This window comes from Tachyglossus aculeatus, chromosome X3 (assembly GCF_015852505.1).
Source record: "Tachyglossus aculeatus isolate mTacAcu1 chromosome X3, mTacAcu1.pri, whole genome shotgun sequence".
Taxonomy (NCBI): Eukaryota; Metazoa; Chordata; class Mammalia; order Monotremata; family Tachyglossidae; genus Tachyglossus; species Tachyglossus aculeatus.
In genome coordinates, this window is record NC_052099.1 from 6285920 (window position 1) to 6313897 (window position 27978).

At 44.0% G+C, this 27978-nt stretch overlaps 1 protein-coding gene across 4 annotated transcripts in view; it reads left to right on the top strand.

Moving 5' to 3' along the window:
* The window catches only part of GAK (cyclin G associated kinase), a 102657-nt gene that overhangs the window by 10735 nt on the left and 63944 nt on the right, over positions 1 to 27978 (top strand). For all 4 annotated transcript variants that reach the window (XM_038770425.1, XM_038770429.1, XM_038770427.1 and 1 more), the window contains exons 2-11: positions 6375 to 6436; positions 7207 to 7266; positions 7870 to 7984; positions 11912 to 12054; positions 13015 to 13140; positions 14168 to 14257; positions 15224 to 15359; positions 18346 to 18458; positions 20287 to 20398; positions 22694 to 22817. In XM_038770425.1, the coding sequence (XP_038626353.1) occupies positions 6375 to 6436; positions 7207 to 7266; positions 7870 to 7984; positions 11912 to 12054; positions 13015 to 13140; positions 14168 to 14257; positions 15224 to 15359; positions 18346 to 18458; positions 20287 to 20398; positions 22694 to 22817 (1081 nt within the window). The remainder of the gene's footprint in view (positions 1 to 6374; positions 6437 to 7206; positions 7267 to 7869; positions 7985 to 11911; positions 12055 to 13014; positions 13141 to 14167; positions 14258 to 15223; positions 15360 to 18345; positions 18459 to 20286; positions 20399 to 22693; positions 22818 to 27978) is intronic.

The window sequence follows — 27978 nt, forward strand, 5'->3', positions numbered from 1 at the left end:
CTGTGCTCACTTTGCTCTTCTAACGCTAACCTACACACTGTACCTCGATCTTGTCTATCTCGCTGCCGACCTTTTGCCAACGTCCTGCCTTTGGCCTGGAACGCGCTTCTGCTTCACATCCAACAGACAATCACTCTCCCCACCTTCAAAGCACATCTCCTCCAAGAGGCCTTCCCCGACTAGCCCCTCATTTCCTCTCCTCCCACTCCTGCCTCGTCCTTGCACTTGAATTTACACCCTTTATTCGGTCTTCTAGACTGTGAGCCCACTGTTGGGTAGGGACCATCTCTATATGTTGACAACTTGTACTTCCCAAGCGCTTAGTACAGTGCTCTGCACACAGTAAGCGCTCAATAAATACGATTGATTGACTGATTGAATAAATACGATTGATTGATTCATCCCTCCCTCATCCCCACAGCACTAATGTACATATCCATAATTTATATTAATGTCTGTCTGCCCATCAAGACTAAGCTCGTTGCAAGCAAGGAACATGTCTACCAACTCTGTTACACCGTACTCTCCCGAGTACCTAGTACAGTGCTCGGCCCACAGTAAACCCTCAATAAATCCGATCGACTGCTCATTTACATAGTGTATAAATGTCATGACTTAGCTTCAGAAGCTGGGTTGGGCCAGTCGAGGCAAGTGAAGGTCATCTGTGGCTCAGGTGATTGCATCAAAGTAAGACTTTGTTGCCGATCTATATGCTCATTTAGGCCCCTTTGGCTCCGGGGCACAAAGGATAGCCTTTCTCAAAGTGTCACTCTTCCCATTAAAGGGACTGGCTCTGACTCAGAACAGTTAATCAATTGGTTATCGGGAGTTATTTAAACAGTGTTACCAACATTTTTACCTAATGGGGAATTTCCAGGTGCCTCTGGTGACTAGGGATCCAATAATTTCTATGACTGCCTTTATCACAGAGTTAGAAAATACATGAGGACATGAGCTAGCTAGCCTGGTCTTAGTACAGTGCTCTGCACACAGTAAGCACTCAATAAATACGATTAAATGAATGAATGAATGGTCTCCTATTTCCAAACAGGATTGCCACCTAAATAATCCCAGAAAAAGTTTTCTGCGTAGCACTTAATCTCCAGTGAAGAAATGCCACAACCTTTTTCTGTATTCTCCTACTCCCTGTCTCTTTCTGCTTTCTGTCAGGGAGTTCTTTTCAGTGTCTAACCTGGACAAATTCCTCCTGCCAGTTGAGCTCATTTCCTCTTGCCTTGTCTTTGGTGGAAACAGAACAGCTCTTCACTCTGACCATTTAAAGGTGTAACAAGTATCCTTTGGCCTTTCATTTTCAAGATAGTGGTGGTTATGACAGTAATAGCCACAAGAGCTAGTTTTTTTTTTTAAGTGCTTTTCATTGGAGAACCTTTGTTGCAGTTCAGATCATTTTTTAATAATCCTGGCACACTCAACTCTGCTATAGTATGTGCTTTCAACCTTCATTTTAGTTAGAATGCAATTAGGGAAGGTTCTTAAAACAGTGCAGTTCTGTTTGGGCTTAGTGTGCCGCATGATTGAAGAAATGACTTGTGCACGTGTGCATAGCTTTGAAACAGGTGAGTTTTACAGTGCGAGTTTTCACCTGTAAAATGGAGTTTAAGACTGTGAGCCCCATGTGGGGCAGGGACTGTGTCCAGTCCGATTATCTTGTATCTGCTCCAGCACTTAGAACAGTACTTGTCACATAGTAAGGACTTAATACCACCATTTTTATTATAGTAATAATAAAGCAAGGTGCTCCAGGAACCACACCCTTCATGATCTGAGAAAGCGGGGTTTATTCCAAATAATTTTTATAAGGAACTTTCCCAAATGTACTAAGAAGAGCGGTAACAGTAGGGAGAAAATAGAGCTGCAAATCTGCCAGATTCCCAGCTCTCTCCCATCCTAAAAGTACTCCTAAAATCCCACCTTCTTCAATCAGGGACTTTTACTGAGCACCAAGAGCTGTACTAAACACTTGGGAGAGTGCAACGGTAGTAAGGCACATAATGCCTGCCTTCGAAGAGCATACAATTATTTAATGGGCGAGCAAACAAAAAATATTTACAGCTGTTCATTCAATAGTATTTATTGAGCACTTACTCTGTGCAAAGTACTGTACTAAACATTTGGAAGAGTACACTATAACAGCAGACACATTCCTGCCCACAACGAGCCCACAGTCTAGAGGGGAAGACAGATGTTAATATAAATAAATAACATATATACAGCTATGAAAGCTGGAGGAAAAACAAGGGTAAAACAGGAAAAAGTACCCACTCATCAGGATGACAGTTGAACAAATAATTTTTTTAATGGCATTTGTTAAGCACTTACCATGTGCCAAGCACTATTCTGGGTGCTGGTTTGACCAGACAGGTAAATGTATTCAGAAAAGTAGGGCTATGCATGTGAGTGCTGAGATTACCCGCACCCTCCGCTCCTCTGCCGCTAATCTCCTCACCGTGCCTCGTTCTCGCCTGTCTTGCCATCGACCCCTGGCCCACGTCATCCCCCTGGCCTGGAATGCCCTCCCTCCGCACATCCGCCAAGCTAGCTCTCTTCCTCCCTTCAAAGCCCTACTGAGAGCTCACCTCCTCCAGGAGGCCTTCCCAGACTGAGCCCCCTCCTTCCTCTCTCCCTCTTCCCCCTCCCCACCCCCCTCCTCCCTATCCCCCCCCCGCCTTACCTCCTTCCCCTCCCCACAGCACCTGTATATATGTTTATACGTATTTATTACTCTATTTTGTTTGTACATATTTATTCTATTTATTTTATTTTGTTAATATGTTTTGTTCTCTGTCTCCCCCTTCTAGACTGTTCGCCCACTGTTGGGTAGGGACCGTCTCTATATGTTGCCAACTTGTACTTCCCAAGCGCTTAGTACAGTGCTCTGCACAGAGTAAGCACTCAATAAATATGATTGAATGAATGAATTAGGAATAAAGTACACAAATTCTAAGAGTGGGTTATATTGTACTCTCCCAAGTGTTTCGTACAGTGCTCTGCACACAGTAAGCGCTCAAATACCAAAGAGGCTGGAGCCAGCGATAGCAGTGAGCAGGCTGATGCTGTAGTCTAACCAGGGTGGTAGCTGTTTTTGTGTAGGGGAAGGGACAGATCTGGGAATGTGTTGGACAAAGAATTGGCAAGACTTATCTATTAAGGAAGCCATCTCCTGTTCATTCATAACGCCACAATCACGCCAAACCAAGAGCCACTTTTAGCACATGTATTTTATTTCTGTCCTCAACACTTACGTACTTTTTTTGTACATTTAATTCAGCAGCTTCATCCTGTAATATTGGTACTATCTGCTGATCCTTGTTCTTCCTCCTACTCCCTTTTTATCGGTAAATCATTTTTGTCTGTCTTCCACCATTGGATTGTGAAGTCCTGGCTTGTTTCCATTGAACTCTCCCAAGTACTTTGTACAGTGCTCATCACTCATGAGGTGCTCAATAAGCTTGGTTATGTACAGGGTAAGGAAACAGTTCTAACATCAAGTAGAAGCAGTGGATGTCCTAGTGGATGGAGCATTGACCTGGGAATCAGAAGGACCTGGGTTCTATTCCTGGCTCCGCCATTTGTCTGCTCCGTGTCCTTGGGCAAGTCGCTTCACTTCTCTGGGCCTCAGTTATCTCATCTGTAAAGTGGGGATTAAGACTGTGAGTCCCACGTGGGAACAGGGACTGTGTCCAACTTAAGTAGCTTGTATCTATCCCCGTGCTTAGTACAGTGTCTGGCAGATAGCGCTTAACAAGTACCGTTTAAAAAAAAATTAACGAGGCAAGTGTTTAAAGGTTTTACTTCACAAGACTGTGGGAGTAGTTAGTGGAGTAGGTCAAAAGAGCTTCTTCCCCAAGGCATTTGCCTCCTTGCCCTGGAATTTCTGTGTGTGGTGGTGGTGGGTTTTTTTTTCCCCCTTCCCCTCCTTACATTTCATCAGTGCATGCTTTAATTCTGGGATGGAGCAATCCTCCAAAACAAACAATCTTGCATTAAGGAAACAGATTTGTTCAATTTAGGTTGAACTAAAATTAGACCAAATTAAACTAATAGGAACCACGAGTGTCTTGGGCAGGGAAAATCCAAATTAAGTAGCTGGAGTCCTAACTTTTCCCATATGTACCAAGAAAAGTTTTTCCTTTGTTACTCATAGATTTGATTATTAAAGAGGAAAGGGCAACTAACAGTGGTTTAAAAGGTATGACTGACAGGATTTGATGACAGATTGAACATGTGGGTTGAATGAGAGATGAGTTGAGGATAATGCCAAGGTTACAGGGAGGATAGTGTTATCTATGGTGATGGGGAGGACAGATGGGAAGATGAGGAGCTCTGTTTTGGACAGGTTTAGTTTGAGGTGACGGTGGGACATCTAGAGATGTCCTGAAGTTAGGTAACAATGTGAGACTGCAGAGGAGAGAGGTCAGGGCCGGAGAGGTAGATTTGTAGAGATGATAGTTGAAGCCAGGGAGTGAATGAGTACTCCAAGGGAGTGGGTGGAGATGGAGAACAGAAGGGGACCCAGAACTAAGCCTTTAGGAGACCATCCCTGATGGTTTCAATTTTATTCATTCATTCATTCAGTCAGTCATATTTATTGAGCGCTTACTGTGTGCAGAGCACTGTACTGAGCACTTGGGAAGTACAAGTCAGCAACATATAGAGACGGTCCCTACCCAACAACGGGCTCACAGTCTAGAAGGGGGAGACGGACAACAAAACATGTAGACAGGTGTCAAAATCATCAGAACAAACAGAATTATAGCTATGAAATAGAATTACCAATAAAGTATGATAATTTTTATCAATAAAGTACTTTTATCAATAAAGTATGTGGCCGGATCAGTAGGGGCAAGGGATTGGTGGGGCCGGGGGTGGGGGGGGGGGTGTGTGGGGACAGCCAGTTTGAGGAGGGAGTTAAGTCTGGAACTGTGTCATGAGGAAGGACCTCAGACCACACACTGGGATCCTGAGACCATGCCAAAGAGGCAGGACAGCAACTTGAACCTGAGAAAACAACAATTAACAGAATGCCTATGAAGAACGAACAACTTGTCAGCCCTCACCCATTCACTCTGGACACCCGCTAGTGACTTGTTAACATTCACCCATTAACAGCTAACAACATTAACCCATTCTCTTTGGGGATCCCCTCCCCACAGCTGGGAGCTACTGAGTCCCTCTTACCTACTAGAGGGACATGTGTCCATATCCTCCACCTTCACCACCCACTCTAGTTACCAGTCACGGTCATCTACCATGCCCCAGGTCTCAACACTTTGCTCCTCCAGTACCAACCGGCCCCCGTTCTTGGATCTCATCTAGCTCCTCATCGACCTCTTGCCCACAGCCTCCCTCTGGCCTGCAACTCCCTCCCCCTTCATATATGACAGACTACCACTCTCCACACCTTCAAAACCTTAGTAAAAATCACATCTCCAAGGGGCCTTTCCTGACTTAGCTGCAGTGGAATACAGAAGTTCACCCTGTAGAGTTGAGGTTTGATTGTCACACATCGATGACAGGATCTAGGGTTTCCACGCTTTTTAAGTAAGGTGTTGTCATTTGTACAAAGCTGCAGTTCACAGAAGTCCAGATTAGACAAATATGACTGGCCCAGATTTTCCTGGGTACATGAAGTTGTTACACCTGGTTTTTTTATGACACAGGAAATGTTTTCTCGCAAAACCCCGTTTAAGGAAAACTTACTACTAGTCCTCCGTTCTCACAAGCCATTTCTTCTGACACGGTGGCCTGTTGGACAAATAGCCCTGAAATCCCTAACGCTCCAGATAAAATGCTGAGCCAGCATGTGTAAGTTTTGACCATACAAAAATAGAGGTAGTGTATTCTCTGTTTCCTTAGGCAATAATCGTTGTGCTTTTGATTCCAAAGAAATGAAACTGGGGATGCAATATGGGCTGAAGAACTGGGAGCGGGTGGTGAGCTTGAAAAAGGTTGAAAATCTAGAGTTTGGGATAATGCCTCCCATCACTTTCAGTCACTTCAAAGGATAATTTTTGTTCTCATTGCGTCCCCGGTAGACGATTCTTCTGAATGAGATGCATTTCTCAATTAGGTTGCCTTCCCAGTCGAACAACTTTTCTCATCATCTGATCAGGGCTCGCTTCTACATCGTGAAAATCTGAAACACACTGGGAACGGAGGTTCCTTCAGTTTCTTAGCTCAAGTGGCATGAAGGCAGAATCTCTGCTGAAATGTCGGGGGCAGTTGGGCTCTTGGTGAGCTGAGGCATCCGACAGCGGCGATTGTATCTCTCCCACTCCAAGCCTATAACACAGTCCGTCAATGCAGTATAAGACAATGGATTTGGCTAATACGGTTTTCTGTTGATCTTGCAGGTGGGTTTGCCTTTGTATATGAAGCTCAAGACCTTGGAAGCGGGAAAGACTATGCATTAAAGGTAATAGAGAAGAGTTCTGTTGAAGACCTAAGAGGGGCATAGTCCCGGAAGAGGGCTGAGAGGAAGTGAACGGCATGTCTGTGACATTTCTGGGGGGCTTTGCGTAGCCAAAGGGAAATGTGTGTAGTTAACGGCTGCTTTAGAGAACATGGGATGGGTGGTGAAACAAAGGATGTCATTGTTTTGGCCTTGGGAGAGCTGTCGCTCAGCCTCTCCTAGGTATTACAGGCAGGAAAGGGATCTTTAGGTTCAGTGTGCCACCTCTGGAGGGTATGATGGGGTCAGTTACTGGTGTCTGGATTAGGAGGTCTTAATTCAAAACGTCTTCTCTTAAATTGCATGTATCCAGTTACTTTTGTTTTCTGCCAGGATGATGGAAGAGAGGTCTCAGGGCAGTTGGCTGGGGCAGGTGCTGGGCTTTCAGTTGGAGCCATTGCCATCCCTTCCAGATTTATAGCTTGTTGATCCTAGGACCCGTCCTGTCGTTTTGAGCCTCCAGTTGGTACTTCTGTTGCCAGAGGCAAGGTAGAGGTAGACGGAAAGCTGTGGTGGGGCAGGGAGGAAGGATGGAATTATAGGATCTGTCAGCCTTGGAGACACTCGACCAGGAAATGCCTGCAGAAGTCCCTCGGGACTTGGTATGACTCACTACCTAAACAATCTTCAGGCACCGCCATGCCAGGCACCACAGTCTCTTTGGTGGACTTTGAATCTACAGAATAATTAATCAGTCATTTTCATTCTACTTCTTTTTTTCTTTTTTTTGCTAGAGATTGCTGTCCAACGAAGAAGAAAAGAACAAAGCAATCATTCAAGAAGTTTGTTTTATGGTATCCTTTTTAGAGAAATGGGATTTCAGAAGCAATCTTATGTTTTGAGGGCTGTTTAGAGACCATCTCTTCCTCCCGCCAGACCGTGAGACAAACCATTGTTTAGTGGGCTTCATTTTTATCACTCAATCAGTGGTATTTGAGTGTTTATTGTGTGCAGAGCACTGTACTAAGTGGGAAAGTACAATACAATAGAGTTGGTAGACACATTCCCTGCCCATTTAAAGGAGTCAGGATTAGAACCCAGGTCTCCTGACTCCCAGTCCTGTGTTCTTTCCACTGTTCTATCAGTTCTATTCCCTCATCCTTTTGTACATAGTATGAGGCCCATCATTGTGAACACAATCAAATATTAAGCTCACGTGAAGAAACTTTCTTCATTTTTACCTCATTTCTTCCATTTTCCCTTTAACTTTATTCCCTTATTTGTTTCTTTGCCACTCTTTCCTGTCCCCTCACCTCCCTTCTGCCTTCTTCTTGCCATTACAATGGTAAAATTAATCTCCTAGGTTATGTTTATGTAGGGTTTGGGACAAGTAATGTTTTTAGTTATGCAGACATCCAGAAATGCTAAGAAATTTCCTCTCAACAAACCGCCTCCAGAAAAAACTTTCAGGCCATCCTAACATCGTCCAGTTTTGCTCTGCTGCATCTATTGGGAAAGAAGAATCCGATACAGGGCAGGCTGAGTTTCTTCTGCTAACAGAACTTTGCAAAGGTAAAATTTCCTGTCGGATCTTTGAGTATTTGATTTTTCTTTTTACTCTCTCGATGTACATGTAGTCTTTTTCTGTCGGCTAGTTTTGTGTGGTTAATATGTATATGTCAAATTGAAAGCACTCTATGTGAAAGCTAACAAGCTAACGTGTTAGGAATAGGATGCCTGGGAAAACTCAGTAAATACTATTACTTATTGAAAGCGAGGAAAGGAGCACTACATTTTTCCTCAAATGTTGATATAAATGTTAATTGAAAATATATCTCTAAATGCAATAAATCTTGGTATTCTTGCATTATGTGCTTAACTGCAGGTTTCTACAATATAACTTATATTATACTTTCCCAAGCACTTAGTACAGTGCTCTGTACACAGTAAGTACTCAAATACTATTGATTCTGCTTATTTCTTACGGTGGTCTTGGCGAGAGAATCCTAAATTGCACTTCCCGTGATGTCGTGATTTGCCTCTAAAGAAATGGAGCAAAAGCTTCTCATTTCAGTTCCTATTCCCTTTTTCACATTGTGTTAATATAGGGGAAGCATCACCTGAATGTAGTGTAATTTAAGGGCTTAATTGAACTAAAGCAAACCCATGGAAGTCACACAACCGATTTCTCTAGACCTCGAATGTGCCCCTGTGTCATTTTTTGCCCTTCTAGAGGGAAGGAGGGGGCGAACTCAGGCAAAATGCATATTTTTAGGATGTCAAATTGGGTATTTTTAAAGGATGCATTTTAGTTCACTTTTGGAATAGGTTTGTGTAAGTTTTGTGAGAGGTCTGCGTAGGAATGAATCCTGTTTCATTTGAAACCCAATGTAGGTTTCTCAGGAAGACAGAAGCCACAGTGTAGATTGTTACCAGAGTAACTGTAGCTTCTTTGCCTTCTCTTTTACTCTCTGGAATACTTGAGCACAGTTATCTTATAGCTTTGCCCCACTTTGAGAGCACCAGTGTTTCTCCCCTCAGTCTTTTTGTTGTAGTGGTTGATCTGACTGGGCTGATTTACATAAAAGGACTGCTTTTCTTCTTCTTTTCCAACTTAGAGTCCTCTTTTTTTTTGCCAAAAGGGTCTAATGGCAGAGGCTTTTTGCATATTCACATCATTAAAACACTTTCCTTTATGAAATGTACTATTTATTTTTATGAGAATTCCTGGAAATAGCATGGCGTAGTGGATAGAGCACAGGCCTGGGAGTCAGAAGGTCATGGCTTCTAGTCCTGGCTCCGTTACTTGTCTGTTGTATTACCTTGGGCAGGTCACTTCACTTCCCTGTGCCTCAGTTATCTCATCTACAAAATGGGGATTGAGACTGGGAGCCCCAGTGGGACAAGGACTGTGTCCAACCTGATTTGCTTTTATCCACCCCAGCGCTTAATACAGTGCTTGGCACATAGTAAGCACTTAACAAATACCATAATTATTACTAATGATGCAGAGTTAGTTCTCCAGTGTGAGTGGAGTTTTCCTTAACACAAGGCTCTTTAAGAATGTAATCTCTGCATATTTGGAAAACTGATTGTACTGTAGAAAATGAGGTCTTGGGTCACTTAGCAGCTAGGAGTACAAAGACCCAGGGGCAAAAGCGAAAGCTGCTTCAGGGACTACAGCAAATGTGACAACACATGGGACAGTCTTTGTGTGGGCATGATGTGTTTGGGAATGTGGGCCCCTCTTTGGTCCTTTCAGCAACGCATAATAATAATAATTGGGTATTAAATGCTTACTATGTAATAATAATAATAATAATGATGGCATTTATTGAGCACTTACTATGTGCAATGCACTGTTCTAAACGCTGGGGGGATTACAAGGTGATGAGATTGTCCCACGGGGGGCTCACAGTCTTAATCCCCGTTTTATAGATGAGGTAACTGTGGCACGGAGAAGTTAAGTGACTTGCCCAAAGTCACACAGCTGACAATTGGCGGAGCCGGAATTTGAACCTATGACCTCTGACTCCAAAGCCTGTGCTCTTTTCACTGAGCCACGCTGCTGCTTCTATGTGCCAGGCACTGTACTAAACGCTGGGGTGGATATAAGCAAATTGGGTTGGACTTAATTGGGTGGACCCAAGTGGGGCTCACAGTCTGTCCCCATTTTCCAGATGAGGTAACTGAAGGCCAGAGAAATAAAGTGACTTGTCCAAGGCCACACAACAGACAAGTGGTAGAGTGGGATTAGAACCCATGACCTTCTGACTCCCAGAAGGTGCTCTATCCACTATGCCATTCTCCCATAGGTGAATTTCACTGTCAGTGGTGTCCTCTTCAAGCACTAAAGACAGTTATATATGAAGACATTTTATGAATCCCTCTAGGAGTAAAATTGGAAGAGCTAAAGCAGGAAATGGGCTTCAATTTACAAAGACACTAAAGGAAATAGAAAAGCATTCTTTATAACAAACACAAATTGGGTCAAAGAAAATTATTCCCATTTATTAGCTGAGGCAGAAAACTGAAAATAGATGGTACCAGAGAGTAGGTGGTGTTTTGTCGTCCCCCCCCCCCCCCCGCCCCCCCCCCACCATCCTCTTCACCAAAATTAGTGAACTGGGAAAGAGGAACAGAGCAAATATAAGACAAGACATACACATAAATATAGTGTGTGTGTGTGTGTATATATATATATATATATATGTAGAGAGAGAGAGAGACACACACACACACAGACAGAAATCTCTGGACCTGATGACTTGAATCTCTGACTACTAACTAAATTGACTGGAGTCATTGCAAGGCCATTAGAGGCCTATGAATGCTGAAAATCTGTGTCTCAACCTGATCCTGATTTAGCCCTCTCTGTGGCATTAGCCAAGCCCATGGCCGGGCCTGATTAGTCTATTAATAGGAGCATGAGAACCCCATCCATGATGCAGGACAAGCACTAGTCATAATCAGTGCACTTGCTGGACATGATTGTTGTCTGGCCTGAGGAAACCTGATTAAAGGAAGAACCGCCTAAGGTGATCATTTATTTTTCTCTATCATTTTTTCCCTTAAGTCATGTATGTACTTTGGATAAAGGATTTTCTAGGCTAACATCTACTGCCATGGCATTGAATTACTGACTTCTCCATGAAATGTAGGTTCTCTGGCTGTCTTTTCGTGGCTTGAAGTGGGACAATCAGAAAGCTTATGAGGTTGGGGAAATAGGTACAATTAGGTTTTTACTTTCCTAATCGCGCCCCACCCCCCCGCACACAAAAAGTTACAGGAATCCAAGGGCTGAAATCCATCACTTTTCCTCTGTACCCTCAGGTCTGTCAGAACACATGCTTTCACTATAGATTTTGGCTAGAATGTTGCAGTTGTTGGAAGAAATGGCATTTGCAGGCGTGTGCATGTGCTCGGTGTTGGAGTGGTTGAGTATATACAATACGAATTTTCCTTAATGTAAGTTTTTTTTTTTTAAGCCCATGACGCCCGCTTTAAAGGAGAATTGGGTGTGTTCTTTTCTTAGTCAAGTTGGCTTTAATGACATATAGTAGTACTGCTTCTTGTGCTTGAACTGACCCATTTCAATAGAATATTGCCAACGGACACATTTTTAATGATTGTGCAGGATATGTGGCTATTTGGCTATTTCCCTGCATTATTTTTCCTCTGCCTAACTTAGCTTTTTGCCTTGCGCCTTGTAACCCCATTCTTCCTAGGTTCAGTCAACTCTAGAATTTTCTCTAGTTTCTAGTGTCTATTGTACAGTGCTCTGTACACAGTAAGCACTCAGTACATATATTTCTGCAATTTTTCCTGAAAGTAAATTGAACAATAATTAGCATTCTAAAATTCGGGAAATAAGCATTGCTGTAGAGATGAATGCCGAGGTAATATTGACAGTTTAATCTGGTGGTATTTTCCATTTTGAACAGGTTCTGGAATTGCCATCTGCATGCTAATATACATTGATTTGGTCTTTTGGGACAGGGCAACTGGTGGAATTCCTAAAGAAAGTGGAATCTAAGGGTCCTCTTTCATGCGATACAGTTTTGAAGATATTTTATCAGACATGCAGAGCTGTGCAACACATGCATAAGCAGAAACCAGCAATTATCCATAGAGATCTAAAGGTACGGTATCTAGCTGAGCGTCTTGAGTGTTAAAATGGTCATCTCCATGTCAGCTTACATGACTGTAGTGATTCATATAAGTACTGTTTGCCTATAGCAATGAAAGAAATACTTTTTCTGGTGGTGCTGACTTTTTATTGTTTTCTTCCAAATGCTTGGTACAGTGCTTTGCACATAGCAAGTGCTCAGCAGGAACTGTGTGATCTTGTATCTAACCCAGTGATTAGTTCAGTGTCTGGCCTATAGTAAGAGCATAAGTACCATTAAAAAAATACTATTAATTGATAGAGGAAATAAACAGATTTTTCAAAGGTGGTAATTACAGGCAGTGCCTCAGCGTTTTTTAAATTGGATTCAGGGACCCCATTAGTGGGGGAATTGGGAGGGGTTGAGGTGAAGTGTTTTGATGCAGCACAGAGATTCAGAACTGAGTTGGGTGAGGAAGCCTCTCATGATGACGAGGTGCCCATGTTCAAGGGAGCAAATCAGTTGATCAGTAGCATTTATTGAGCGCTTACTCTGTGCAGAGCGCTTGAGGAAGTCTGATAGACACCATTCCCTGCCTTCAAGGACCTTACAGTATAGCAGAAGAGACAGAGACTCAAATTACAAGTCAGGAGAAGCAACAGAGTTTAAACATATGTACAGAAGTGCTCTCGGGTGGGGCGAGCATCCAAGTAAAGAGCTAAATTTGTAAGGGTATCTGAGTGTTTTAGACCCCTGATCTCAGGGTGAAGTTGTATTCCCTAGTGAAGGACACTAATTAAGGGAGGGGACACTGTCAGAAACTGAATTTTCTTATTGAAAATATAAACTGCTCTTAAAAATACAGAATAGCATTTTGAACTGCTGCTCAAGATAAATTACAAGTGAATGTAATGTGCTACATATAATTCTGAGAACTTACTGTTGCAGCTTATTCCAGTTTACCTTAATCAAGGTAGTTCATTAACTTTTCAGGTTGAAAACATGTTGATTAGTAACCAAGGAACAATTAAACTTTGCGACTTTGGGAGTGCTACAACTGTATCTCATTATCCTGACTATAGCTGGACTGCTCAGAAGAGAGCAATGGTCGAAGAAGAGGTGAGAAATTGATAGTTACCGATATATGATGTTTGATAATATATATTTTTTTGAAGTAGCCCTGCAGTCTTTTTAAGCCTCAAGGGAAGCAAGAGGACCCAAGTAACTCCCTCAGTGGCACCTCAATGATGGTGTTTATTAAGCACTATGAGCACATGTAGGCAGGGAATGTGTCTGTTACATTGTGCTCTCTGCACACAGTAAGCACTCATTTAATAGGATTGACTATGTGCTGAGCACTTTCCAGTGATACCCTTGGTATCTTGATCAAAAAGTGGGCTTGTTCTATGGCGAAGAGAAGGATGGGTATATTAACTACTGCTGTGCAGCTTCTATAAGGCAACAAATGTAGCCTCTTCCTGTATCCCTTTGCAGGTGTCTCCCCCATTTCCCAGCACTCCTCCTCTGCCACCAGACCTAGGTCCTGCTGTACTTTGATGAAAAGTGAACAGGAGCGGTGGCAACTGCCTCCAGGGTTTTGGGGGGAAGGCAGTGAGAAATTGGCTGAGAGAAGTCAAATCTTGGTTGGAAGCCCTGTGAGCTGCTTGCAGGCAGGGAGAGCATCTCTCAATTCTGGTTTTTTGTACTCTTCCAAGTGCTTAGTGCAGTGCTTTGCACCCAGTAAGCGCTCAATAAATACCATTGATTATAATTGGTTTTCCCCTCTAGCCTCTCCTCACAGGCTCAGTAGATACCATTGATTAATTGGTTTGTCCATCCTTATCTGACAGTTCAGTGATTGGCCTATCCCCAGGTGGACATGTAGCAAAATAGCTTGTATGGTTTCCATTTAGTGCTCAGCCGATCTTCATATAACCCATATTCCTTTCTCTGTGTTCACCGAGTCCCTGCTGTTTTACCTAAAATGTCTACTAGTTCCTGTTGCTTTGTTCCCTATATCTCCCAGTCACTGCTGTTTGGTTGGGATCACGGACCTGGAAAAAGCCTAGGCCGATAATAAAGGGAGTGATGTATTTTCCTACTGATCTGCAAAGCTTATTGAATAAAACATTTGGTCTTCCTTCAGATCACAAGGAACACGACCCCGATGTATAGGACTCCAGAAATAATAGACTTATATTCGAATTTTCCAATTGGCGAAAAGCAAGATATCTGGGTAAGATCTTCAGTTCCTTTGTTGTTCCGATTGCTCGTATTTAATGTGATGTCTGAAAAATGTCTGCGCTTTGCTCTTCCCTTGTCATCTGAACTATTTATTACAAGTTGCGAGTCCAACTGTCTACCCTCACTGGCACTTATGTGTAGGGAGGTAGGTGAGCGGAGTTTCCTAACAGGAATCAGCAACTAGGATTGCATTTGTGGAAGTTGTATTTGCTTCTGGGGACTGCACTTTCGAAGTTTGTCCCCCATGATTGCTATTCTAAGTGAACTAGGAAAAACCTAGTAATAATAATGTGGTATTCAAGCACTATACTGAGCACTGGGGTAGATACACACTGATCAGGTTGGACCCAGTCCCTGTCCCACTTGGGGGTTACAGCCTTAATCCCCATTTTAAGGATGAGGGACCAGAGAAGTGAGGCAACTTGCCCGAGGTCACACGGCAGACAAGCGGCGGAGCTGGGATTAGAACCCAGGTCCTCTGACTCCCAGGCCTGTGCTCTATCCACTAAACCACACTGCTTCTCTCAGGGATGAAGGGGAAGAGCTAGACTGCCAGCTTGTTGTGGGCAGGGAACGAGTCTACTGTTACGTTGCACTCTCCCAATAACTTAGTACAATGCTCTGCATGCAGTAAGCACTCTATAAACACAAGTGATTAATTGCAGGGCTGAGGAGAGTAGGGGTTTTGGTAGTTGTTGATCGACAGATCGGCTAACTTTGTCACCACCTCACCCGCTGTTTTTAAAATATCGTATTGGACTGGAAATATTGCCAAAAGTGATTTATAAGAACTATGGTCTTTGTGGTATTTTATGCATGTGCAAAAGGAGATTATTTATTTTGTGACCCAATAGCTAATGAGATATTTGCTTCCTTTTCTATTTTATTTTTTTTAAAGCCCTTTCACTCTAGTAATTTTATTTCTGTTCTCTCCCTCCTCACGTTAATTTCTGTATAGGCCTTGGGCTGTATCCTGTACCTCTTGTGCTTCAGGCAGCATCCTTTTGAAGACGGAGCAAAGCTTCGCATTGTCAATGGAAAATACTCAATCCCGCCAAATGACACAAGATATACCGTTTTTCATGATCTCATTCGTAAGTTTAGAAAAAACTTAAAATGATGGCTGAAAATATTGATACTGTTGCCATAAGCCACGAAAATAACTGGAATGGTACTGCTGCAACTTGCCCTCAGTATCTGGGAGAAGGAAGCAAATTGAAGGCAGTCTACTTCCTTTGTAACCCTCAGCCCCCCTACTCCCTTCCTTCTCACCCCTTTGTCTTTATCCCTCTCTCTCACACACCAACTTCCATTCTCTTGCTCACCCGTCACGGACACTAAGCAGTTTGACGTTCCCATGCCCGCTGGGACCCTCTCAGGTGACATGGCCCTTCTTTCGCTTTTCAAACAGCCCATTTCTTTTCTCCCTCTGCCCACCTCTAGAGTGGGTGGTGAGGCATCGTACAGCACCCCCACCAGCACTGGGGTCAAGTGAGGGAAAACGGGCAGCTTCAGCCATCTTTTCTGATGTCCGTTTGGGGGCCGTGAGAGCATCGGTGAGGGTGAGATGGCCAGTTAAACAGTGACAGAGGAGCAGGGTTGGACAGATCTAGCCGTTGCAACACCAGCTGACCCATACATCAGTAACTCTACTGCTACCCAGCCAGTGGCTGGTGATGGCTAGGATCTGAAATGCTTCATAACAAGAGCAGATCCGGCAGCGGAGATGGGGCAGAGGCCCTGCCCACCCCCGCGAGCCCCTTCCTGTTTGACTTATAGGCATACAGGCCTGCCAGTGTCGCGGAGACGGGTGCTCCCCCCTCCACACATCCCTGGAAGTGGGCACCAGAATGAAAATCTAACTCGGGCGGGTGTTTGGGGGTCAGTCAGAGATGGCCAGTTAGGCAGTCTGACCCCAAAAAGTCAGGTTCACTTGAGTCGGGCCCAGAATGCCACTGTCTGCCCGTTGCCTCCATCAGGAAGCAGCAGGGGGGCCGAAAGGGAACCCACCGAGGGGGAGCCACCGCAGGTGTGGGAAAGGGGGTACGGGTCCAAGGACGGCCTCTGGCCTTGCCTGATAGAGGTAAAGGGTGCAGGTGGAGGAAGAGGGCAACGCTGATGCTTTTCTAGTTCCCGCTGCCCCAAGTCACCATGAGGAGGGTTCATCCACACTTCTCACCCCATGTTTAGGGGATGGGGGGCCAGGAGGCAGTGTTCCAAATCTACATTGTGGTAAGGGCCTTGTGGGACTATGCAAACAATGGCGCCTCTGGTCAGGACCTGTCACCACAGGGCTGGGCCAGCTTTCATGGTGGTCACAGGCCAAGGGCTGCCCAGCCCAACGGTGCTTGGGCTGCACTATGGGACAGGGTCACCATGTCTGCTCCTGCCCGATGGAGACCACTCCCTTTGAGGTGGTATCTTTGGTGTTAAGCCCTTACTATGTATCAGGCTTTGTACTTCCCAAGCGCTTAGTACAGTGCTCTGCACATAGTAAGCGCTCAATAAATACGATTGATTGATTGATTGATTGATCAGGCACAGTACTTAAGTGCCGGGGTGAATACAAGCAAATTGGGGTGGACATAATCCCTGTCCCACATGGGGCTCACAGTCTTAATCCCCATTTGACAGATGAGGGAACCGAGACCCAGTGAAGTGACTTCCCCAAGGCCATACAGCAAACAAGTGGCAGAGCTAGGATTAGAATCCATGACCTCTGACTCCCAGGCCCATGCTCTATCCACTTCACCATGCTGCTTCCCATGGGTGCTCCCTCAGTGCTCTGTGGGGTACTTGAGATGCAGCAGCCCTCTGAACAGTGTCCTCTATCCCTTCCCCCTCCACCTGCCCTTACCTAGCCCCGGCACCCAGCCAGGTCACAAAAGCAGCATTGAGTATCTTTTCCTCCTCCTCAGTTGACTGATCAATCATATTTATTGAGCGCGTACTGTGTGCAGAGCACTGTACTAAGAGCTTGGGAGAGGACAAGATAAGACACATTCCCTGTCCCCAACGAGCTGGCAGTCTAGAGGGGGAGGTGGACATTAATGTAAATAAATTACAGATATGGACGTAAGTGCTGTGGGGTTGAGGGAGGGTTGAGGAAAGAACGTAAATCAGTGTGATGCAGGAAGGAGCGAGAGAAAAGGAAATGAGGGTTTAATCAGGGAAGGCCTCTTGAAGGAGATGTCCCCTCTCTCTCCCTCTCACCCCCCCCACCTCTCCCCCCCCCCCCCCGCCCCTTCGTACTGCCCTCAGTGCTCCGTTCCAATACCCCACTCCCTGGTTTTTCCCCCATGTGCAAATGAAAAGTGGGTGGCCCTGGCTACAGAATCTTGCAACTGAAGCAGAATGGTGGTTCTGGAATCATAGAGGCTAAAGAATAAAAGCCTGAGGAAGAGGAATGAGGGAGCTGATATGGAAGAAAGGATAAGGAAGAGTTGAGGTGTGAGGGAGGAGGAGGATTAGAATGGGTGAGGGGGAAGGAAAGAGAGTGAAAGAAGGCTATGCTCTCCTGGGTCTGTCTTGTCTACAGGATTCTTTTTAGACCCAGATCTCTCATCTGGCTCCTAATTTGGGGACAGTTCTTTCAGGTCATATATACTCTCTCTTTGTCTCTGTGTCTGTATCTCTCTTCCCTGTTTAAAGTAGTATGTTCTCTTTTTACTCTCTTAGAAAATTACTGGAAGTACTGTTTTGACTTTGATTTGAGAAGGGACATACAGTGACTATTCAGTTCCCTGCATGTACAGATAATTTAATTTCTCGGGGGGGGGGGAGGCAGAGCAGAGCGCTTACTGCATGCAGAGCACTGTTTGAATAAATCTTTCAACTTAGTTTGTCTCCTGAGTGCTAAGTGCCCATCTTCATTTCCAGAATTCATTACTTTTTTCAATATTTGATTATGGATGGTAAATGAAGAAAATTGTGTAGGCTTGCTCAGTATCCCTAGGCATCTTTTGAAAGTTTGATGACCGAAGGTCCCCAGAACAGTAAAATACAAAGCAGATTAAAAGTATGACCACCAAAGACCTTCCACCCAAAGTCCATTGTACCTAAAATGCACTCCTGTCTTAGGCTCCACATTGAAGGTGAACCCAGATGAGAGGCTGTCAATTACTGAACTTGTAAATCAGCTGCAGGAGATAGCAGCGGCAAGGAATGTGAATCCTAAATCACCAATCACAGAGGTAAGGGAAAGGTTTCTCCTCCATGTTGTATGAAACCGTCATTTTTGTTTGGCCATTTTCAAACATGAAAACTGTCATCGAAAATAAAGGTTCGGTAATCAAACAGGAAATCCATTCCCATCTACTTCTCTTAGCTGTCCCTCTCCACACTAGATGTGTGGACAGAAAGGAGGTGGTGGAGAAAACTGAATCCCTCTGGAGGTGGGAGTTGGGTCTCGTTGGGAGTCATCCAAACCCCTTATATAATGGCTGAGGTCACATTGCAGGTCTGGACAGCCCAAGAGAAGTAGGGTGGCCTAGTAGAAAAAGTATGGGGCTGGGCATCAGAGGTCCAGTGTTCTAATCCTGGCTTTGCCACTTAACTGGCATATCATTTAGGTTCTCTGTGCCTGTTTCCTCATCTGGAAAATGGGGATTAAGTGCCCCCTTTCCTTCCTACTTAGGCTATGAGTCTGATGAGGGGCAGGGTCTGTGTTTGACTGGGTTATCATCTCTTTCCCCAGTGCTTGGCACATAATAAGCTCTTTCCCCTGTTATTAATGGTTTTATTATTCTGCTGTAACACTGAGGTTTTTGCAGTGTCGTATGGTACCTTTCAAGCATATAACCGAGGACTTGAGGAGTGAATCTAGTCTCTCATCTATTGCAACAATTCAGTCCTGCCCTCTGGGCTGCAGCTAAATCAGGGCCAAACTGATGGGGCATTTTATTTCATCCTTTTGCTCAAGAACCTTCAGCTCTCCTCTTATGCGAATACCACATTAAGGAAAACACACCTAGAGTGACCCTGCGTACACAGTTGTCTCTTCTAACAATGGGTCGTGTCCAATCCAGTCAAATGCCGTATGTCAAAAGAACATGTCCAAATTCCCTAACAGCATTCTACCCAAAACACACAGTAAATGTGTGTTATGGAATAACTGTGCGTTTGATAAAGCATCCCAATCTTCCCATGTATCCAAGAAGACAGGTTAGCAATGACATAGACAAAGTGTTTAATGAACTGTTTTGTTTGTTTTTCCCCATGGTACTTGCTTTCCAAGTCAGGCACCGCACTGGGTTGTGCATAAACCTGGCTACAAGGAGTAAATTAAATAACACTGACCTTATGTACAAATATTTACTCAAGTGCTTGTTTTGTGGCACAGTGGAAAGGGGATGGTGAGCTGAATTTCAGGAAATGGAGGTGGTAGGGGAAAATTGAGGCATCCCTTTGCATAATTTTTTATGGTACTTGTTAAGTGCTTACTATGTGTCAAACATCATTCTAAGCGCTGGGATAGGTTCAAGTTAATTAGGTTGGACAGAGTCCCTGTCCCTCACAGGAACTCAGAGTCTTGAGATTTACGGTAAGGGGGTGGGTGCTCCTAGGGCTAGAGAGGGAAACAAAAAAGAAAGGAGGAAGGAAGACACTAGATTGATTGTCCCTCCACTAGATGGTAAGCTCCTTGAAGGCAGACATCATGTCTACCAGCCCTCTTTTTTTGTTCTCTTCTAAGCTGTTACCATAGTACTGTGCAACCAGGAAGCTCTCAATAAATGCCATTGGTTAATAATTGAACAGAGAGCACATTTCAGTTGAGGGTACAGCGTGTACAAGGTTTGGAGATGAGCAGAGTTAAATGCACATAGAGTGCACTTTTGCTGTTGGAAATGGGGATCAGAAAGCTTCCTAAACCTTCCTAAATGTTAGGGCTAAATGCGTCGTAATCATCGAAAGACTGTATAGACTTGAAAAAGGAGCGAGTTTTGAATGTTCAGTTTTTTCCATTAACTTTTGTGTGTTTTCAAAGTGTTAAGTAGTCACAGTGGATATGCCTCTTTACAGCTCCTTGAACAAAATGGAGGTTATGGAAATAACGCCCAACCGAGAGCTTCTGTTAGCTCAGTCTCCCAGGGTTCCAAGCCTGCGGGACAGTTAAACAACACTTACAATTCAGGTAAGTATTAAAGCATTTAAATGTACCGCCTTTTGTTACTACCTTCTCAGTGACATTGCTATGTCTATTGGAAAAATGGAAAGCTATTTAATAAAAGAAGCAACTGGGCTTGTTTTGTATTTGAAGGGAGGAGAGCCAAAAGTAATTTTTCCTGTTGTGTGATTGTTAGGATTACTCTTGAAGCCAAAAAGTGTTTCTTTGATCTGTAATTATGCTTTATGTTTTAGTGTTCTGGAAGGTTGAAGAAAGGACATGTTTAATTTCTTTTTAAGTTTGAGATGTAATTTTTCATCTGCTCAGCATAATGGTTTCAACTAATACACTTTTAGAACTAGCAAGTTACAGAATGTACTGTGTTACTCTGAAACCATGTGACCCCTGGCAGAGTAGAGCCAGGTATATGGGGTTCACCAGAGCTGAACCTTGGGCTCTCTTAAAACAGTGCTCGGCGCTTAGAACAGTACTTGGCACATAGTAAGTGCTTAACAAATACCATTATTATTATTCAGGCTTATTTTTGTATTGCCCCAGAAGTCTCCAAATTGGATTAGCATGAATCATGGTGGCGCACCCAGGATGATGATAGCCTTTGCGGTTCCTCTCTCTGTCTTAGCAAAAACTCTAGACTGTAAGCTCATCGTGGGCAGGGAATGGGTCTGTTTATTGTATATTATACTCTACCAAGCACTTAGTACAGTGCTCTGCTTGAAGGAAACACTCAATAAATATGAATGAATGAATGAATGAAATTCCTGCATCCCCCCACGATTCTAATAAAGGCCTATGCCTCAGTAGTTTGAGAGCCTTCCCTCTTTCAGCTTGCTCAACAGCATGGCAAAAAGTCCCTTCTGTGGAGTGGAGAGTCCCTTTTAGGCACTTGCTAATCACCCCACCTTCAACACCATGGCACTTATCTACACATCTCCAATTTATATCAGTGTCTCTCTCCCCATCTAGATTGTGAGCTTGCTCTGGGCAGGCAACCTCTCTACCAACTCTGTTGTACTATACTCTCCCAAGGGTTTACTATAGTGCTCTGAACACAGTATGCGCTCAATAAATACTACTGACAAATGTCATGAGGTAGTCTATTTGAATATTGTGTAAACCCTCTGCAAAACACACACCCACACCCCCCCCCACACCCCCCCACCCCACCCCCCCGACCCGGATCTGGCAGGGAGTGACAGTGCAGGATTTTAGTTACGGAGCACTTTGCTTTCCTGTTTTTTGATTTTTGTGATGCTTATAAGCAGTTGAATTTTGACCTTGATTTTTTTTTGTGTGTGTGTATATCTACCCCCCAGAACTTAGGTCCATGTCTTATCAATGACATTTATTGTCAGTCAGTTGTATTTATTGAGTGCCTACTGTGTGCATAGCACTGTACTAAGTGCTTGGGAGAGTACAATATAACAGACACATTCCCTGCCCACACCGAGTTTACAGTCTAGAGAAGCAGCATAGGCTAGTGGATAGAGTATGGGTCTGGGAGTCAGAAGGTCATGGGTTATAATCCAGCTTTGCCACTTGTCTGCTGTGTGACCTTGAGCTACTCACTTCACTTCTTTGGGCCTCAGTTACCTCATCTGTAAAATGGGGCTTGAGACTCTGAGCCCCACATGGTACAGGGGCTGTGTCCAACTGGATTTTCTTATATCCTCCCCAGCACTTAGTACAGTGCCTGGCATGTGGTAAGCACTTAACAAATACCGTCATCGTTATTATTAAAGGGGGAGACGGACGATATAAATATAATGAGGCCACTGAGTGTGGAGCAGTGTACTATATGTGCTACATTTTCTGCATCAATTTCTATCACCTAGTAGGTTAGTGATATGTTTTTAAAAAATGAATCAATTATGGTATTTAAGCACTTACTACATGTCACTAATTCACTGTGCTGGGCGCTGGGGTAAATACGTGTTTCTGTCCCACATAGAGCTCACAGTCTAGGAGGGAGAATAGGCGTAAATTCCCCATTTTACAGTTGAGTAAACTGAGGCACAGAGAAGGTATACAACTTGCCCAAAGCCACACAAGTGGCAGAGCTGGGAATAGAACCCAGATGCTCTGACTCCCAGACCCAGGCTATTTCTCCAAGACCATCTGCACCCCTCTCTATACATCTTTAGCTACTGTATCTACACCACTACTGGCAGGAGTAATCAAGCATTTTATGTTTGATTTTTTTATTTTCATTTCATCTTCAATTTACCATATGAGGAGAGAGTGATCCAGTTACTTTGCATTATCCTCTTCGGTAAGGTCATGATTATTTTCTTTTAACTGTAGGCTTGACAGTTGCAGAGTGCGACCAAACACATAGCGGTTTCTTTGACATACTTAGAGGAGGAACAGAACGATTTTTGACCAACATCAAAGATACTTCTTCCAAGGTGATCCAGTCTGTTGCGAAGTAAGTATGTTAAGAAAGTCACTGAAATAGAGGGGACGAAGCAAAACATTAAAAATAGGTGGTGAATGCAAAATGAGATCTTGAGGGAAAAACCTCACCTCTTTATTTAGGTTTTATATACTGAATATGGGTCTGACACTGTTGTAGTTGAAGTTTCTTAGAACTTCCTCAGAATAATCGTAAATTTGGAAATCTGGAAGTTATCTTTGAGAAAGTGAATTCACCCCTCTGAAGTCAGGTACAGCTACACCTAAACTATCCTGGACAGATGAGAATCTGTTCTGTTTGGATATACCCCCAGAAGAATTGTCACATTCTGTCACATTCTCCCTTGGTAACGTATCCCACTGTAAAACAACCCTCATTGCCAAGAAATCCTTTTTTTAAATCTAACCCTAGAGCTGTGTGTGTGTGTGTGTGTGTGTGTGTGTGTGTGTGTGTGTCTCCCCCCTCCCCCCCATTTCCTCTTATCCTGTCTTGAGAGGCAAAGGAATACATGTGCATAATGGTTAATTAACAACTTATCCCATTACCTGCTCTTAAGGTCAAATAAATGTCTTTAGCCCTTCCTCAGGGGTCCTATTTTCCCACATTCTTTAGTTTTCCCCTTCCCTGATAAGTTAGACACTGTGCCAAATGTGGGAATTGAAGGGCTCCTAGGCAGAATGCTTCTTTGCCTCCAAGTATAATGCTTGCTTCCTTAACTGCACTACATTGCTGACTCATGCTCAACTTGTTATCCACTATGGCCCCTGGATCATTTTGTGTTTGGACCTTTGTTGATTGTGTGGGATTCTGTCACTTGTACTTTCCCAAGTTTATTTTGAATTCTTGTCATCTCGGTAAGGTCCTGGTTGCAATTTCTGAACGTTCTTGGTACTTCACTGTCCAGAACTGAGCCAAATTGTGCTAATTTTTATTTTACTGGTATTTGTTAAGCACTTACTAAGCATCAGCTTAGCACTTACTAAGCACTTACCGCCCTTTCCTCTCCATCCAAACTGCTACCCTGCTCGATCAAGCTCTCATCCTATCCTGTCTGGACTACTGTATCAGCCTCCTCTCTGATCTCCCATCCTCTTGTCTCTCCCCACTTCAATCCATGCTTCACACCGCTGCCCGGATTGTCTTTGTCCAGAAATGCTCTGGACATGTTACTCCCCTCCTCAAAAATCTCCAGTGGCTACCAATCAACCTATGCATCAGGCAGAAACTCCTCACCCTCCTCACTTCAAGGCTCTCCATCACCTCGCCCCCTCCTATCTCACCTCCCTTCTCTCCTTCTACAGCCCAGCCCACACCCTCCGCTCCTCTGCCGCTAATCTCCTCACTGTGCCCCGTTCTCGCCTGTCCCGCTGTCGACCCCCGGCCCACGTCATCCCCCTGGCCTGGAATGCCCTCCTTTTGTTTTGTTTTGTTCTCTATCTCCCCCTTCTAGACTGTGAGCCCACTGTTGGGTAGGGACCGTCTATATATGTTGCCAACTTGTACTTCCCAAGTGCTTAGTACAGTGCTCTGCACACAATAAGCTCTCAATAAATACGATTGATTGATCAGGCTCTATACTAAACACTGGGTAGATACAAGCTAATCAGGTTGGACATAGTCCTTGTCCCATGTGGGGATCACACTCTTAATCCCCATTTTACAGATGAGGGAACTAAGGTACAGAGAAGTGAAGTGACTTGCCTGACATCTGAACTAAGGCACAGAGAAGTGAAGTGACTTGCCCGGTGTCACAAAGCAAAGTGGTGGAACCGGCATTAGTACCCAGGTTCTCTGATTCCCAAGCCCGGACTCTGTCCACTAGGCCATGCTGCTTATCCTTAGTGAACACCATTTATGTTCCCCTACCCTCTGGGCCTAATCCTCTAATCAAATTCACTCCTGCTTAATGGTTGTATTGGTCTAGATACCATTTAATTGATATTTTAGGCAGAATAGATTCCAAAACCTTTGTTTTGAGCTACCAGAGATGACATTACCTGAACAGACATATCATGTATTCTGTTCCCTTTTAGTTGTCCCCATTGGTATTTTACTTAGCAGGGAGGTTAAATCTCTTTTACAAGTAAAGTTAGAACATTTCCCTTTTATAATCTTTGGTTCTCCTTAAACCACCCCTTCCCCCTCCTCACCCACCCCAAAGTTTAAAAAATGTCCTGCTTTGACTTCAGCCAGTTCAAATAGAGGGACTTGTTTATGGCAATAAAATCGTGTCCTCCACATGTCTTTCCCATCACTGTAAACACCACTAGCCTCTCTGGCTCACACGCCCATATCCTTGGCATTATCCTGAATTTAGCTCTCATTCAACACACATAGTCTGTCACCAGTCCTATCAGTTCTACCTTCACAGCATCACTAAAATTCACCTTTTCTCCAGCCAAACTGCTACTATACTGATCCAAGCACAAGTCAGATTCCGCCGTGACTGCTGCATCTGCCTCCTCACTGACCTCCCTGCCTCTTGTCTCTCCCCACTCCAGTTCTTATTTTACTCTGCTGCCTGGATCACTTTTCAAAAAAAAAATGTTCGGTCCATGTCTCCCCACTCCTCAAAAGCCCCCAGTGTTTGCTCATCCACCTCTGCATCAAACAGAAACTCCTTATCAACGACTTTAAAGCACTCAATTAGCTCACCCCCTCTTGTCTTCCCTGATTTTCTACTACAACCCAGCCTGCACACTGGACTCCTCTGACATGAATCTACTCACTGTACCTCAACCTCGTCTTTTTTTAAAAAAAAAATGATGTTAAGCGCTTGCCATGTGCCAAGAACTGTACTAAGCTCTGGCGTTGATACACGTTGGTCAGGTTGGATATAGTCCCTGTCCCACATGGGGCTCACAGTCTTAATTCCCATTTTACAGATGAGGTAACTGAGGCACAGAGAAGTTAAGTGACTTGTCCAAGGTCACACAGCAGACGTGGCAGTGCCGGGATTAAAATGCAGGTCTTTCTGACTCCCAGGCCGTGCTCTGTGCACAAGGCCACAATGCTTCTCTCGCCACCAACCCCTTGCTCACCTCCTGCCTCTGGTCTGGAACTCCCTCCCCTTTTATATACACCAAACCACCACTGCCCCCACCTTCACAGTCTTGTTAAAATCATATCTCCTCCAAGAGGCCTTCCCCGTCACAGCCCTCATTTGCCCTACTCTCTCTCCCTTCTTGCATTGCCTGTGCACTTGGATCTTTACCCTTCTTACCACTTGATGTTCACCCCACAGCACTTAGGTACACATCCATAATTTATTTTAATGTCTGTCTCCCTCTCTAGACTGTGGACAGGGAATATGTCTGAGAAGCAGTGTGGCTTAGTGGAAAGAGCCTGGGCTTGGGAGTCAGAGAACGTGGGTTCTTACCCCGCCTCCACCACCTGTCTGCTGTGTGACCTTGGGCAAGTCACTTAACTTCTCTGTGCCTCAGTTACCTCATCTGTAAAATGGGGATGAAGATTGTGAGCCCCACATGGGACAACCTGATTACCTTATATCTACCCCAGTGCTTAGAACAATGGTTGGCACATAGTAAGCGCTTAACAAATACCATAATTATTAACTCTGTTGTATTGTGTTCTTCCAAGTCCTTAGTACAGTGCCCTGCCCACAGTAAGTGCTCAATAAAAACCATTGATTGATTATGGCAATGGAGTGCATGAGAATGAGCCAAGATAAATCAAGTCCCTTCAAAGCCCTACTGAGAGCTCACCTCCTCCAGGAGGCCTTCCCTGACTGAGCCCCCTCCTTCCTCTCCCCCTCCCCCTCGCCTTACCTCCTTCCCCTCCCCACAGCACCTGTATATATGTATATATCTTTGTATGTATTTATTACTCTATTTTATTTGTACATATTTATTCTATTTATTTTACTTAATATGTTTTGTTTTGATCTCTGTCTCCCCCTTCTAGACTGTGTGCCCACTGTTGGGTAGGGACCGTTTCTATATGTTGCCAACTTGTACTTCCCAAGCGCTTAGTACAGTGCTCTGCACACAGTAAGCGCTCAATAAATACAATTGAATGAATGAATGAAAGTCAATTACAGTTTAATTTTTGTCAATTTCAACCTTCCTCCTTCCTAATATACCCAGGCTTATTAATAATGTTAAAATGTAAAATCTCCAGTGGAACAAACCAATAAGCAGTTAAAAATCCAAAATGTGGTTAATACAAAGGAAAATCAGGATGGGGCTTTAGTAATTCCACCCCTGAAAAATCTGAGTTGATTATAACCTAGGAGACATATCAAGGCTTGGAGATGTACCTAGTTCATTTAAAATCTTCTATCAGGTTTTTTTTTCCTACTCTAGCTTGTTCATCCTCTGTCCTAGTCCATGTGTTGCCTTTTTGTTTACCAGTCAGTTCTGGGGTCAAAGAAGAAATTAAGACCCCAAATTATTATTTTCTTTATTACTAATGGTATGTTGCCTTTGTTATGCATAATTTTAATATGCAATTTTAAAAACATTTTCTTTGGTACTCTAAACTAGCGTTACCCAGGAGTGTACCCTTTCTCCAAAGGTGCCACAAAATATCAAAAAGAATGGATGGGAAGATCTGGGATTAATTAATTTTGGGATTAATCTGTGTTGAATAGTTCCCAGTATCTAGACTGGATAGGGTGGAAAAAAAACTCCTTTTTGGGAGATGACTCACTCTGTCTCCTACAGCGTCTTTTCTCCGGTTCTCTGACACAACCCACTGTTTTCTTGTGTCCAGGAAATAGAGGCGGGGGTTCTTTTTCACTGACAGTTTCCAGTAGCCTCCTTGGGAGCTGGTGCTCAGTGGGCCTCAAGGCTACTTTCTCTGGGCAGAAGAACCCAAAAGTCTCCCACCAGTAGCACTGTAGTATTTTCAAACCACTCTACTTCCTGGGTTATTCAGTCATATCTTTTGAGCGCTTACTGTGGGCACAGCACATACTATGTACTTGGGAGAGTAAGCAGTCTATCAGTGGTGTGCAGAGCACTGTACTAAGCACTGGGGAGAGTACAATAGAATTAGCAGATAGGTTCCCTGCCCATGACGAGCTTACAGTCTGGAGGGAAAGACATTAATATAAATAAATTAATTATGGGTATGTACATAAATGCCGTGGGGCTGAGGGAGGGGTGAATAAAAGGTACAAATACAAGCGTGAAGGCGACACACAAGGGAG